The sequence below is a fragment of the Canis aureus genome, chromosome 9, assembly GCF_053574225.1.
Source record: "Canis aureus isolate CA01 chromosome 9, VMU_Caureus_v.1.0, whole genome shotgun sequence".
Lineage (NCBI taxonomy): Eukaryota > Metazoa > Chordata > Mammalia > Carnivora > Canidae > Canis > Canis aureus.
In genome coordinates this window covers 74,206,907-74,220,307 of record NC_135619.1, presented here as the reverse complement: position 1 = coordinate 74,220,307, position 13,401 = coordinate 74,206,907, and the positions used below count along the sequence as shown (strand labels likewise).

Here is a 13,401-nt window from a genome sequence, read left to right as displayed (position 1 = left end):
TCTCCATTTGTCTTAAAACCCAGATATATTTGTAGTTGTAGCCAGCAGTAACTCTGGTCAGCGGAACCCGTAACTAAGCATTACCATTCGCACTCTGGATGAGTCGCTGTGGGGCCTGGGATCTGCTTTAAAGTAATGGGAACATGCGATTCTTCCGCTGTCCCCCCACTCTCATGTGACGTTTGTCGTTTAATAGAAGAATTTGTGTTCTCCAGATGTCCAAAGTATTTGTTTCACCAATCTGCATCCTTCCTAGAAATTTAATGCCAAATTATTGATTTAAATTAGAATTTAAACTTGTTTTATTACTAACTAGCCTTTCGAGATAAGCCTTGAAGTGTGTTTCTCAGCCATTATATGATGGGGGCTGAAATCTGTGAGGAGGGAAGAATTATGAAGGGCCTCAGGACTGCGCTGGCCCAGGGCCTTGGGAGGGCCGGCATCAGGCCAGTAAGCAGTGGCGTTCTTCTTGCAGCTGGAAGCTCGACTGGAGGATGCCGTTGCCGAGGCCTCCAGGGAGCGCAAGCTTCGTGAGCACAGTGAGAACTTCTCCAAGCAAGTGGAAAGTGAGCTTGAGGCCCTCAAGGTAGTGTCTGCCAGAGGCTAGACGGTCACCCTTGCTAACTGTCGTGGTGGGCTCATCAGAGACCGGTGGCTGCAGATGAGACGTGGGATGTGGAGAGGTGGCAGCTCACGACCATGCCTTTAGGACAGCTTTTCGCTTTAAAAGCCCAAGTTGCTTCATTTTTTTTTCTTATATATAAAAAGCCTCAGGCAATTTATAGGAAGCCCTTGTAAACTAATACCCAGTACCTGCCATTTGTCTTGGGTTTCTTTCTTTTTTTTTTTTTAAGATTTTATTATTTGAGAGAGAGAGAGCACATGCAGTGGCGGGGTAGGAGGGGCAGAGGGAGAGGGAGAAGCAGACTCCCCACTGAGCGGGGAGCCCGACATGGGACTTGATCCCAGAACCCTGGGATGACCTGAGCCAAAGGCAGACGCTTCACCAGCTGAATCTGTCACCTCTCCCTCAGTACTTATCTTGGAGGTGCCAGTTTCTCTCCATCGTCCTTGCTGCCCTCTGGTCCAGCTGGTGGCAGCCCCCCATGGGCTTGGACTTCTCCCTAGTGCCCGAGTGCTTGTTGCCATGCTGCTCCCCGTGCGGTTGCTACAGCGAGCTTATCACAGTTGGGACACATCCCACCTTTGGTGTCCCCAGTAGCTTCCTGCAGCTCTGGAATGACTCCTCCCCCTGACATCTCCCTCTCCGCACTTCCCTTTTCTGCCTGCCCCAACCACCCCGATGCCCTCTTGCTGTGTCCACAGCTCCAGTTCGGTGCCTTTGCCTTGCTGCTCATTGCCTGACACAGCGCTTCATGTGTTACCACCTCAACGTTGCCTTCTCTAACTGTCAACTTTGTGCCATCCCCCAGTCTTTGTTGCATTGCTTTGTGTTAGCATCTTGTTGCTTCGTTGCTGGGTTGTTATCAGGCTCTCCCTTCTGCCCCACAGAAGCAGCGACCTCAGTGTTACCCTGTTACCACAGAGGTGCTCGACACATAGCCTTCAAAAGAATATTGTTGCATGATGAACAAACTGTGAGGAGGTTTGGAGACCATTTGTGTGAGGGTGTAGACACAGAGCTTCTGCAGTGCTGGGCAGATCTGGGCACATCCCTTCAGCAAGGCAGATACTGTCTACCCCTAGAACCAGCCTGACTGTTGTGAGAAGGACTTCATGACTGAGGCCAGATAAATCCTTTGCAGTGCCTGTCACTGGCAGGGAAGGGGTGCCTGCATGTGGTAGGGATGACAGGCCGCGTGGCTCTTGAGGGAGGACACAGAGCTCTGTGGTTGACTTTACTTACCCTTTATCTTCAGATGAAGCAAGGAGGCCGAGGACCAGGTGCCACCTTAGAACATCAGCAGGAGATTTCCAAAATCAAATCTGAGCTTGAGAAGAAAGTCCTATTTTATGAAGAAGAATTGGTCAGGCGGGAGGCCTCCCATGTGCTGGAAGTAAAAAATGTGAAAAAGGAGGTGCACGATTCAGAGAGCCACCAGCTGGCCCTGCAGAAGGAAGTTCTCATGTTAAAAGACAAATTGGAAAAGTCAAAGCGAGAGCGGTAAGTGTCCACACTCTCCTCTGTGTTGTGAGTGTAGACTTGTGTCCCTGCCCCCTGCAGGCTTCTGACTCCCCTCTCTCTCGTACCTTCCCAGGCACACTGAAATGGAGGAGGCAGTGGGCACAGTAAGGGAGAAGTATGAGCGGGAGAGAGGCATGCTGCTGGAAGAAAACAAGAAGCTCACGGCCGAGAACGAGAGGGTAATCGCCCCCGCTCACAGCCCTAGTGTCCATGCTCACGAGTCCACTCTGCCTAGTGGTTGTTTGCACAGTTTATTGCTTATGTAAAGTCACTGGTTTGATCTTCTGAATGGGCTGTTTCCCATCAGGTTCAAAGCTGCTAATTAGCCAAAACCACAGCTCTTACCTCTTATGTGTTCAGATTTTTTTTTTTTTTTTTTAAGATTTTATTTTTTTATTTACGAGAGATACACAGAGGCGGAGGCATATGCAGAGAGAGAAGAAGGCTTCCTGCGGGGAGGCCGATGTGGCACTTGATCCTAGGACCCCAGGATCACTACCTGAGCCAAAGGCAGATGCTCAACCATTGTGCCACTCAGGCATCTATGTGTTCAAATTTATATTGAAACATGAGGGAAGTTAGGTACAGTCAAAAAGTCTACATTGAAAACTAGGTTTAGAACAGTATCTCCGGGTATCCCTGGGTGGCGCAGCGGTTTAACGCCTGCCTTTGGCCCAGGGCGTGATCCTGGAGACCCGGGATTGAATCCCGCGTCGGGCTCCCAGTGCATGGAGCCTGCTTCTCCCTCTGCCTATGTCTCTGCCCCCCCGCCCTCTCTCTCTCTCTCATAAATAAAAATTTAAAAAAATAAAAAATAAATAGAACAATATCTCCTAATGATTAAAGCTTTCAGGCTCTTCAGAAGAACTTGTGCTATAATCCTGCTAATGTCGTAATTTAAAGGGCACCATATGAGCTTCTAGCTTCCCACAGAGCTTCCTAGAGCATACAAGAGTTTAAAATCTAAAAAAATTAAAATGAAAACTCTAAAGGGCACCAAATAACGAGTTGTGTGGTACAATTGTTTAATTTCAGCTTTGTTCCTTTGTGGATAAACTCACAGCTCAAAACAGACAACTGGAGGATGAGCTGCAAGATCTGGCAGCCAAGAAGGAATCAGTTGCACACTGGGAAGCTCAGATTGCAGAGATCATTCAGTGGTATGTGCGTGCCCACCCGCAGTGTCCCCAGCCCAGCCCAGCCCAGCCTGTCACACTATTCACCACACGGTTCCTCTGAGGCCTCAGCGCAGACCTTGCTGCTCTTTCCCCTAATCGCTAATGTGCAGGGGCAGCAGCTCTGCCCAGGTCATCACATTGCAGTAGAGGTGGAGAAACCCCACCGAGTCACTGAAGGTGTCAGTCAGGCTGGCATGCCCCCATGTTCCGGTGAGCAGGGGGGCAGCCCTTGCTAGCAGAGGCAGTCATTGGTGGTGGGCGATTATTCTCGTTGATAGGACACAGTGTCATTCTGTCCCATGGGAGGCAGGAACCTATTCTCATTTTTAGCTCCTCTCACTCACGGGGTATGGTCCTCCTCTAGGGTCAGTGATGAGAAAGATGCACGAGGTTATCTTCAGGCTCTTGCTTCCAAGATGACAGAAGAGCTCGAGACCCTGAGGAGCTCCAGTCTGGGCTCAAGAGCGCTGGTAGGCTTTGTTCTGAACTCTGCATTTCTATGGCAATGGAATTCATTACTGGCTTTCTCTTGAGCATGAGTGCAGCTGAGTGCCAAACAGGTAACACTGGTGATGTGAGACTCGCATGTGGCTAGTGAAAGCTGCCCAGTTTGAGGAGCTCTGTGAGTTATTGGGCGATCCACAAACTCACAACAGCAAGCGATCACTGAGGGCCGGGCTCTGTGGAGGGATCCTCAGTTAGCAGGATGGGTTTCTGCCCTCAGGGAGATTGGTCTTGTTCATTCTGTCACCCACCTGGTCAGGGTCCATGCGTTTTGAATGCCCACGGTGGGTGGGTGGGTGGGTGGGTGGAGCTCTGAATGCAGCAGAGCTGCGTGTCCACCCAGGCTCACTTCTGGGCACAGCCATTTTTACAGTCGGTGTGTAGAAGTTATTCTGTTGATAACATATACGAGTAACATTAAGGTACAGTGAAACTACTTTATTAGAATTTTATCTACAACTTAATAAACCCTAATTTTTATCGCATGTTTTGCTGATGTGAAAGTGTGTTTACCGAAAAGGGGCAGCACCTTTGAGTGTCATTAACCACTCATCCAGTCACCCAGGCACCCAGCACATTCGTCTTGTCAAAGAACACAGCCATGTTCTTTGCTCTATAATTGAAAGACTTTGTCATTTTTAGATTTTAGATTTACAAATACCAATTCAAATGATCAATAAATATTTTTTCATTTCTACATTTTCTTTTTTTCCAATCATGTTTACGTGTAATCTCGTACTTATGAATCACATTGAATAAATTTAGTGCACAAAACTTATAAAAGATGAATATATAGTCTTAGGTCCTTTTAGCAAAATGGGTTGAGATTCTTATTGCAGAGTATTCCCATTGAAAGGCTTCCTGGATGAAAGTGTATTTCCTTTCTGTCCTTAGAAGTGTATCGTCCACCTGTTGACTGAGGAAGTTCATGTAGGACACAGTAATCTAAAGGGAGTTTTCTCTCATTTGCTGGATTTCATACAGTCGTCAGCATCTGGATGATGTACCCCTCTCTCTGTCCCTGCGCACCTGCAGTGGGTTACCTTCCTTCTCGTAACTCTGTAGACGGGAAGTGAAAAATCCTGTTTTAGTGAAAGCTTTAAAAAGATCTACCAGAGTGGTATCTGCAGACTTCTTCTGTCCCTCCTGAAAGTGGATAGGACTGCACAGGGCTTGGCAGGAATAGGGGAGGACGCTGTTGTCAGGCTGATTTCAATCACAGTCACTCCATCCTTTCTCCTTCCCTTTGCTATTTCAGTCTTCTCGTCCTAGGTAGGCATAACGATGAGCACTGAGATAATTTCTAAGATGTTGAAACAGCAGAATGTCTCAAGATAAAGGAAAAGTAAGACAACTGAGACCCTTCAGTGTAGCTTAGGTTTGTAAGAGTCCAGTGGGCTCAAATTGAAATTAAAGTTAAACTTCAGTTGTATTCTTTTAAAAAATAAAGAAAGGTACATTTCATTCATTAGAAGATCTCTAAGAATAAAAGTCATAAAATGCCCAAACTAACATTGGGTCTGACAGACTTTGATATCATATCTAATGGTATCAAACTAATATTTGAATTGATCTTTAAATGTGATAATACAAGTTTAATTTTAGAAAAAAGATGAATTATTTGCCAGCATTTTGTTAAAGAGCTTAAACACATGTCTGTAATATTTGAACCAATGTCTGCAGGATCCCCTTTGGAAAGTTCGCCGTAGTCAGAAGCTCGACATGTCTGCACGGCTAGAATTGCAATCTGCTCTTGAGGCAGAGATCCGGGCCAAACAGCTTGTTCAAGAGGAGCTGAGGAAAGTCAAAGACACGAATCTCTCCTTTGAAAGGTACCTGGTACCATGGTCTGACCTTGGGCACACACCTGTGCAGTTTCCTCCGTTGATCAGAAGGAACTTTGAGCAGTGGGACGTTTCGGGCACCTACTAGATGCTCAGTAAGAATCGGTTGGATGAATGTGCAGATGCCCTTCACCTACTGGTGGGTTATGCTTAGTGTTTCCAAGAAATAATGAGACTGGTATGGGTCCTTAGCTCTGAAAGGCTGGTGTCCCTGTCTCTGAAAGGTGGATGCTTGTCCTCCCCATGCTGGGCAATGGGATGTCTGATGGCCCCTCTCTGGGCTTCTTGTTCACCTGAGTGCTGTTCAGTTCATCAAGTTCAAATTTTTCCTTTTAACCTGAAACTTACTTTAAAATACAGCTTGGAGGGGGTATGCCTATTTGAAAACTTTTCCAGCCTCAGACAGTCATAGGAACACCATTTATCCATAATAGTAAATTCAGCAAATGTTTGATGAGAGGCCACCACCAGCAGACACTGTTATGTGCCCAGATACAGCAGTGACTCGCTGTTTCATAAAGGCCAGGCCTTCCTACTTGCAGTAGTTGCTGCTGATATGGAAGGTGGGGCAAGCTCCTCCATGAAGGGGCTGGGGACCTGTATATCACCAGGGATGTCACTGATAGGATTATAGAGTCACACATTTTGTTAGTTTGGGGGGCTAAAAGAGTAATAATAGCTTCCGTTTAAATATGCTCCCTGTAAAAACTTTATTCTGCTAATGATATGACCCCTACAGGGTTCCCAGGAGGCCAGCAGTCTTATAACTTCATTTTACAGCTGATGAGACAGAGATGGCAGAGGTGCAGTGGGTCGGCCAGCGTCACCCGCTCAGCTGCTGGACTGTACCATGCGCCTCCTGGCCAAACGTTAGGCACCTCAGCCTGATTGTTCCTGCAATAATCTGTAGGAACCCCAAGACCCCTGGTATTCAGGCAGTGCTCATGGTCTCAGGTGCGGCCCACCCTCTTGCCAGCTAAGGAAAGAAGGTTTAGAGGTCTGGTGGCTGAGTCATGTGTCCCCAGAGGACAAAGGACTCCTCTGGAAAGAGACTAGGAATGTCAAACTCCATGAAGGCTTTAAGAGATACACTTGTTTTGACCATGATTTTTAAGATCTACACCTGTTTATAATTCAGCAGTAGTATCCATATTCTCCATAACACGCTCAGTAGGCTCACTCAGGCAAACAGTAGATCTGTGTTTCTGTTCAACGGTGGAGAGCCTGCCATGTTCCAGCACTTTCCTAGACACTGGAGAGTAGCCCTTGCCCTCACATTCTGACACTTACTGAGTCAGTGTGTGTGGATGACCTATTCTCAGGGTGCTTAAAGCCATTTTTCTTTATTTTTTATCTTAGTAAACTGAAGGATTCCGAAGCCAAAAATAGAGAGTTATTAGAAGAAATGGAAATTTTGAAGAAAAAAATGGAAGAAAAATTCAGAGCAGATACTGGTAAATTAAAATTATAAGCTTCTGAATTATTTAAACGCAAGCTTTTTTTTTTTTTTAGCAATGTGATTTTGGTTTAGATTTAATAGTTTTTACTTACATAAAGAAAACACTTAACACAACTTTAAAACCAAAATTCTGAAATAAGGTGTGTCCAAAGATACCTTCCCCAAAGGTAAGCATGGGCTTTGGTTTATCCTTCCCCTTGCATCTTGAAATACACAGCAAATGTGTGTGTGTAAAGGTATGCATCCGTACCCCCCTGGTTACACAAGGCAGCCTACTCTGGGCTCCATTCTGTGTGTGGGGAGGGCCACAGTGTGTGAGATGGTCCCAGGTCCCTGTCCCCTCACAGCTTGCTGCACCGGGGGCTGTGGACGGCTGCTGGACTATTCTCTTGCTGTCACAGAAAGTGCCGCAAGCAGTAGCCATATGTGTACAACACTTCCTATTCCTCTGGGGGTATTTTTGAAAGTGGGATTGCTAGTTAAAGAGTAAGCATGCATCCACTTACACTAGACATTGCCAGACTCTGCCCCGGAGGCTTGTGTCTATGCCTCCCTGCAGGCATGGCAGGCTGGGGCTCCCACCCCACAGCCTCACGCCCAGAGCGGGTCTGCATGCTGAATAGGTAAGAAGTAGCATTGGAACACCGAGTTCGCTTGGATTCCTCTTTTCGTGAGCAAGATTGAGTGCCTTTTTATGTGTTTAAGGGCTATTCGTATTTCTGATTCTGTGATTTTTATATATTTGTATCTTTTGCCCATTTTTAAAAATTAAGGTTAAGCTTTTTCTTCTAGAAGCTTTTTTGTATATTGAGGATTAGAACCTTTTGTTTGTGATAGAAGTTGTAGTTTTCCCGGTTTGTCTTTTTATATATATATATGTATTTATATATATATGTATATATGTATATATACATACATACATACATATTCAGGTGGTTTTTTTGTTTTTGTTTTATTTTTAGGGGGTTGGTTTTGGTTTTTACCAAGTATAATGTGTTTTAGTGCTTTTTTTGTTTTAATTTTTGTGCATCAAATTTATCAGTCTTCCTTTTCTTAAGTCATAGGAAAATATTCCCAATCCCCAGGTATTCAAGTAATTAATTCATGTTTTCCAATACTGGTATGGTTTCATTTGTTAAATTTGGATTACTGATTGAATTAGAATTTACTCTGATGTAAATTTTGTGGAATGGATCTAGTTTTATCTTTTTCCTGTGGCTATTTATCTAATACCAGTTATTGAAAAATTCCTCTCGTACTGATTTTATATGTGACTCTTAACACATGAGATTCCCCTGAGTACCTGAGTCTGTCTCTGGATTTTCCATCCTGTTCATTGTTCACTTGATTGTGATTAAAGAGGCTTTGGGGAATCTATTTTAATATCTGGTAGAGTTCCTCCCCCACCCCTCTTTTATAAAGATTTCTGATACCTTCTTCTTGGTGACTCTCCCACATGATTGTAACTGGAATCACATCACATTCACCAGTTAGCTTATGGAGGATTGACATCTTGATGATGTTGCATCTTCCCATCTAAGCACAAGACTCCATCTTTTAAACCTGCTTTGACTGATTTTTGTTTCTTTCTTACAGGACTCAAACTTCCAGATTTTCAGGATTCAATATTTGAGTATTTCAACACTGCACCTCTTGCACATGATCTAACATTTAGAGTAAGTAGTTATTTTAAAAAGAGACAAATCAATTATTGTAAGTTAGAACTAGTATGACCTGCTCTGACCCCGTGCGGAGCTGCCAGCAACATCTAATGGCTTTCTCTCTCATGCGGACCAGGGTATTCAGTGTATGAGGTTAGACACATGTAAGGTATTCAAAATGCTCCCAGAGAGGTCTCCTCAGACCAAGTGGAAGTTTATTAATTAAAGTGTTCAGCATCTTCCAGGGAGAAATCCACCCTGGCCTCGGGCCATGTGCTATGTATTACAGGCAATTTTGAAAATACAAATTCTTACATTGCAGCAAATGAAGAATAAACGAGTCTCACTACCCTTTCAGTGACTTCTGTATGGCTCTACGGTTTGGCCTTAAGGATGGTTGGAAAAGGTGACTTATTAAGAATAGTACAGTGATGAGTGCCCTGTGGCCCTCCTGGTGTCATAGGTCTGGGGTACGCCTCCACTCTGAGGGTGGCCTGCGTGGGTGTAGGTCAGAGCCACTTGAGGAAGGGGGGCTGCAAGAGCCCCACTTCATCCTTCATGTGCTGCACATGGACCCAGGGCAGTCTGTCCCTCTTTTTCTAAAATGATAGGGACGGACCTTCACTGGTGATCCTTAAAACAAGCCAGAAAGTAAAAATAATGAAAAAAAATAAAGTAAAAATAATGAAAGCAAATTTCATTAATGGGAATTCTGGCAAAGTGTCATTGTTTTTATTGATTTTCAACTTTTTATTTAGAAAACTTTAAACCTGCAGGAAGGTTGAAAGACTAATACAGTAAACATACAGGTGTCTTACTGGCATTTTGCTGCATTTGCTTTGTCTCTCCCCATTAGTGCACAGACGTGTCCCCTAACACTCCAGGGTCCATCGTCTTGAGAGCAGGGGTATTCTCCTCACGTCACCATGCTGTTGTCACCAGGCAGAGGATGTTTCACACCGATGCTGTAGCAAAGCACACCTTTGCATTTTCCTTGTCATCCCAACAAAGTCCTTTTTTTTTTTTTTTAAGATTTTATTTGTTCATGAAAGACAGAGAGAGAGAGAGAGAGAGAGAGAGGCAGAGACACAGGCAGAGGGAGAAGCAGGCTCCATGCAGGGAGCCCGACATGGGACTTGATCCTGGGTCCCCAGGATCAGGCCCTGGGCTGATGGCAGCGCTAAACTGTTGAGCCACCCAGGCTGCCCAACGTCCTTTACTGCTGGTTGGCTTCCCCTTGTCAGGATCCAACCAGAGCTCATAGGTCGTGTTCAGTCTTCCATCTGGAACAGCGCCTCCACTTCTCCCGACCCCCACTTTTTCTGACGTTGGCATTTCTGTAGTGGCCAGCCCGACCGTCTTGTAGGGTGCCCTGTGCTCTGGATTTGCATGAGAGCTCCTCGTGATTAGAAGCAGGTTGAATGCTGGTATGGATGCTGCACAGGGGGTGATGTATACTTCCCACGTGTGTAGTTTGGAGTGCTAGGTTTCATCATTAGGGTGAGGTGGTATCTGCCAGGCCCTACCCCACTCCTCTGTAAGTGCTGGGTCTTTGGGATGGCTGCTGGGTATCTGTCTGGCAGCAGCCTTACGGCAGCGGGCTGCTGTCTGTTGGCAGTCCCTGCCTGGGATCAGTTACTATAAAATCAAGCCGGCTCTAGCCCCCACCACTCTGGCTCGTACTGGCTTGTGTTCACCTGTCAAAATGGTTTCTTACCAAATTACTGATCCTTGTCTTTTCCTTGAAGTCCTCAGTTTTAAGAAGCAAAAATTTTTCCTTGGTCCCCAGAAGCCAGTTCCTTCAGAAACCTGTTGTCGGGCAGCCCCGGTGGCGCAGCGGTTTAGTGCCGCCTGCAGCCCGGGGCGTGATCCTGGAGACCCTGGATCGAGTCCCACATCAGGCTCTCTGTATGATGCCTGCTTCTCCCTCTGCCTCTCTCTCTCTGTCTCTATGAATAAATAAATAAAATCTTAAAAAAAAAAAAAAAAAGAAAGATAAACCTGTTGTCTCATAGGTCCCAAGCCTCTCCCAAGGCGGGAACACTAGGTGGGTCACTGTGGACCCAGGGCTGCCATCGCAAACAGGATGGAGGTGGCCAGGACAGCAGCATCATTTCTACAGAATTAGTACAAGAGTAGCAGCCCCTGGGGTGGGGTCTCACTCAGTTGTCCCACCGCAGTTGGTGGCCAGCAAGCAGCTTCCCCCCAGGGCTAGGCTAGGCCGTGATCTCTGTGCCACCATGTCCAGGGCAGCCAGCACTCCTGCAGCCTCTCGTCAGTCTCAGTCCTTCCTGACCTCTGTGGTTTGAATAGGAAGGACATTCGTTCACGAAGAAAAAAATCCTTGGTCAGAGTCTAGGTTTGTCAAGAGGTCTTTCCAGACCTGAGGATTGTCTTTTAGAAGCTGCCGCCCTGCTTTCATGGTATAAATACTAGAGTGCTTGGCCACAGGGGTAGAATCAGTGTATTTTTGTGCAGAGTTTCATTGGGTGGGAGGTTGCAGTTGAGGACTCCCCCTTGTCCCCACATCTCTGTAAATGCATTAAGTGCTGCCCATGCTGGCCCTCCACTGCCCTCCCTGTGTCCCTAGCAGCCCTCAGGTGTGGACAGCTTCTCGTCTTTAATTCCCATCCTTGAACCCACCAAGTGATAGAAACCAGCCAGGCTATTACGTGGCTGAAACAAAGTTACTTAGTATTCCTTTACTCTTCATTTATCTGGAGATGGAACTCTAACACGTGTAACATACTTTATTCATGGGAGAAATTTGCTTAGTTTGTAGCTTTGATGATTAGCTAATTGATGTAGCAGCTCCCTTGTGCATTTGTTAACGAATTCAGAGACTGCAGTACACAGTTGTATGTGGCATGTGTAGTTCATGTGTAAGCGCGCTACCTTCCCATCTGAATTTGGCTCCTTGGACAGGAACCTCATTAATTACAACTTTTAGAAAGTGTTTCTCTGATTTGCTTCATTGGGATTTCAATGTGGAACACCAGATAAAGCTGTAAACTGTTCCCGTAGGAACCTCCCAGCCACCTCTGTGTCCCGGTGATAGCACTTACTGAGCATACGGATGTAGTCTGTGTGTGTCTGCAAATAGAGCCTTTCGTGAGGAAATAATTTCAGGAACACTCAAAATGAGGTCCTTTTTAAGTGGTTTTAGAATGAGCTTCAAATTAGATTCAAGGCTTTAGCTTCCGTTTCAGATTGTGAAATTAATTTGAGAATCTTGAGTTCTGAGAACAAAACATTGCTTCCCTGTGTCCTAAAACTTTCAGGGAAATTCTTAGTTCTGGGCATGGGTCCTCAGACCCCTGTTGATGTCAGAATTTCTTCTTGACCCCTGAAATGAAGTTAAAAATCATTTAACTCCGTTATTTTAATGATACCAAGTACAGGTAAAACCACTTCTGAATGAGACCAGTGGGTCGGGTGGTCAGGAGAATGGGTGGTAAGGGCTGTGCGGGGAGGATGAGGCAGGTGGCCTCTGGCCTTTGGCAATGACCATGACTGGTCAGACCATGCAGTCACCACTGTGGTCTCAGAATGCCAGAGACGGTGGTCCTCAGGGGAGGCACCACAGCTGTGAGTGAAGTGGGCCATGAGGGGACATGACGGGAGTGAGGGGCTGGGCAGGGCTGGGGGGTCCCCGGGGGGAGGACCCGTGGAATCAGAATCTGACTTCTGCAGCAGTTCTCTCCTTCCCACTGCGTCTCTGCCTTTGTTTTCACAGAGTGGCTCAGCTGCGGAGCAGGAAACACAGGCTCCGAAGCCAGAAGCATCCCCATCGGTTTCTGTGGCTGCCAGCACAGAACAGCAGGAAGTAAGCAATGTTGCCGTGTTGCTCCCCTACGAGCACTTGGGTCCCCTCCCCATCCATGTCCTTAATGGGCAGAGGCTACGTTCATGCCAATGTAGCCCCCCTGGTCCTGCCTCGCACCCTGTAGCAAGATCCTCTGCCCACTGGTGGGCACAACTTATGTCTTCGAGTTATTGTCAATGCATCAGCTGGTCGATGGCTGCCCTGACAGATGTCTCAACAATGTAGGGAATTTAAAATGCCATTCATTATTAATTGGTTCTAGAGAGAAATGAACCCCAGGCAGGGTCTGACGCATAAGAGCAGTACCGAGCTCAGAGGATGCTCACCTGTCCCTGCTTGTCCCCAGGACATGGCTCGGGCCCCGCAGAGGCCACCCACCGTGCCGTTGCCTACCACGCAGCCCCTCACTCTGGCTGGACCAAAGGTAGGAGCCTGGCTTTGCACTTGTGCTACCTTCTCAGTTTTAGGAGGTAACTTTATATAAATAAGATAGAAGTATTTTTGTATACACAGTAAGATCCTGGTGTCCTTTTTTTTTTTTTTTTTTTTTTTTTTTAAAGATTTTTTTTTTTAATTTTTTAATTTATTTATTCATGATAGTCACAGAGAGAGAGAGAGAGAGGCAGAGACACAGGCAGAGGGAGAAGCAGGCTCCATGCACCGGGGGCCCGACGTGGGACTCGATCCCGGGTCTCCAGGATCGCGCCCTGGGCCAAAGGCAGGCGCCAAACCGCTGCGCCACCCAGGGATCCCAGATCCTGGTGTCCTAGTAATGGTTTGCTG

General features: G+C 46.3%; 1 protein-coding gene across 3 annotated transcripts in view; it reads left to right on the top strand.

Annotated features, from left to right (window-relative positions):
- Positions 1–13,401, top strand: part of CDC42BPB (CDC42 binding protein kinase beta) — a 106,175-nt gene that overhangs the window by 74,035 nt on the left and 18,739 nt on the right. For all 3 annotated transcript variants that reach the window (XR_013386947.1, XM_077910691.1, XM_077910692.1), the window contains 10 exons: positions 476–586; positions 1,881–2,125; positions 2,220–2,325; positions 3,182–3,306; positions 3,689–3,794; positions 5,512–5,660; positions 7,032–7,126; positions 8,728–8,807; positions 12,529–12,618; positions 12,965–13,042. Coding sequence is in view for 2 of the 3 variants with exons in the window: in XM_077910691.1 (XP_077766817.1) it covers positions 476–586; positions 1,881–2,125; positions 2,220–2,325; positions 3,182–3,306; positions 3,689–3,794; positions 5,512–5,660; positions 7,032–7,126; positions 8,728–8,807; positions 12,529–12,618; positions 12,965–13,042 (1,185 nt within the window). In the remaining variant the exon portion in view is untranslated. The remainder of the gene's footprint in view (positions 1–475; positions 587–1,880; positions 2,126–2,219; positions 2,326–3,181; positions 3,307–3,688; positions 3,795–5,511; positions 5,661–7,031; positions 7,127–8,727; positions 8,808–12,528; positions 12,619–12,964; positions 13,043–13,401) is intronic.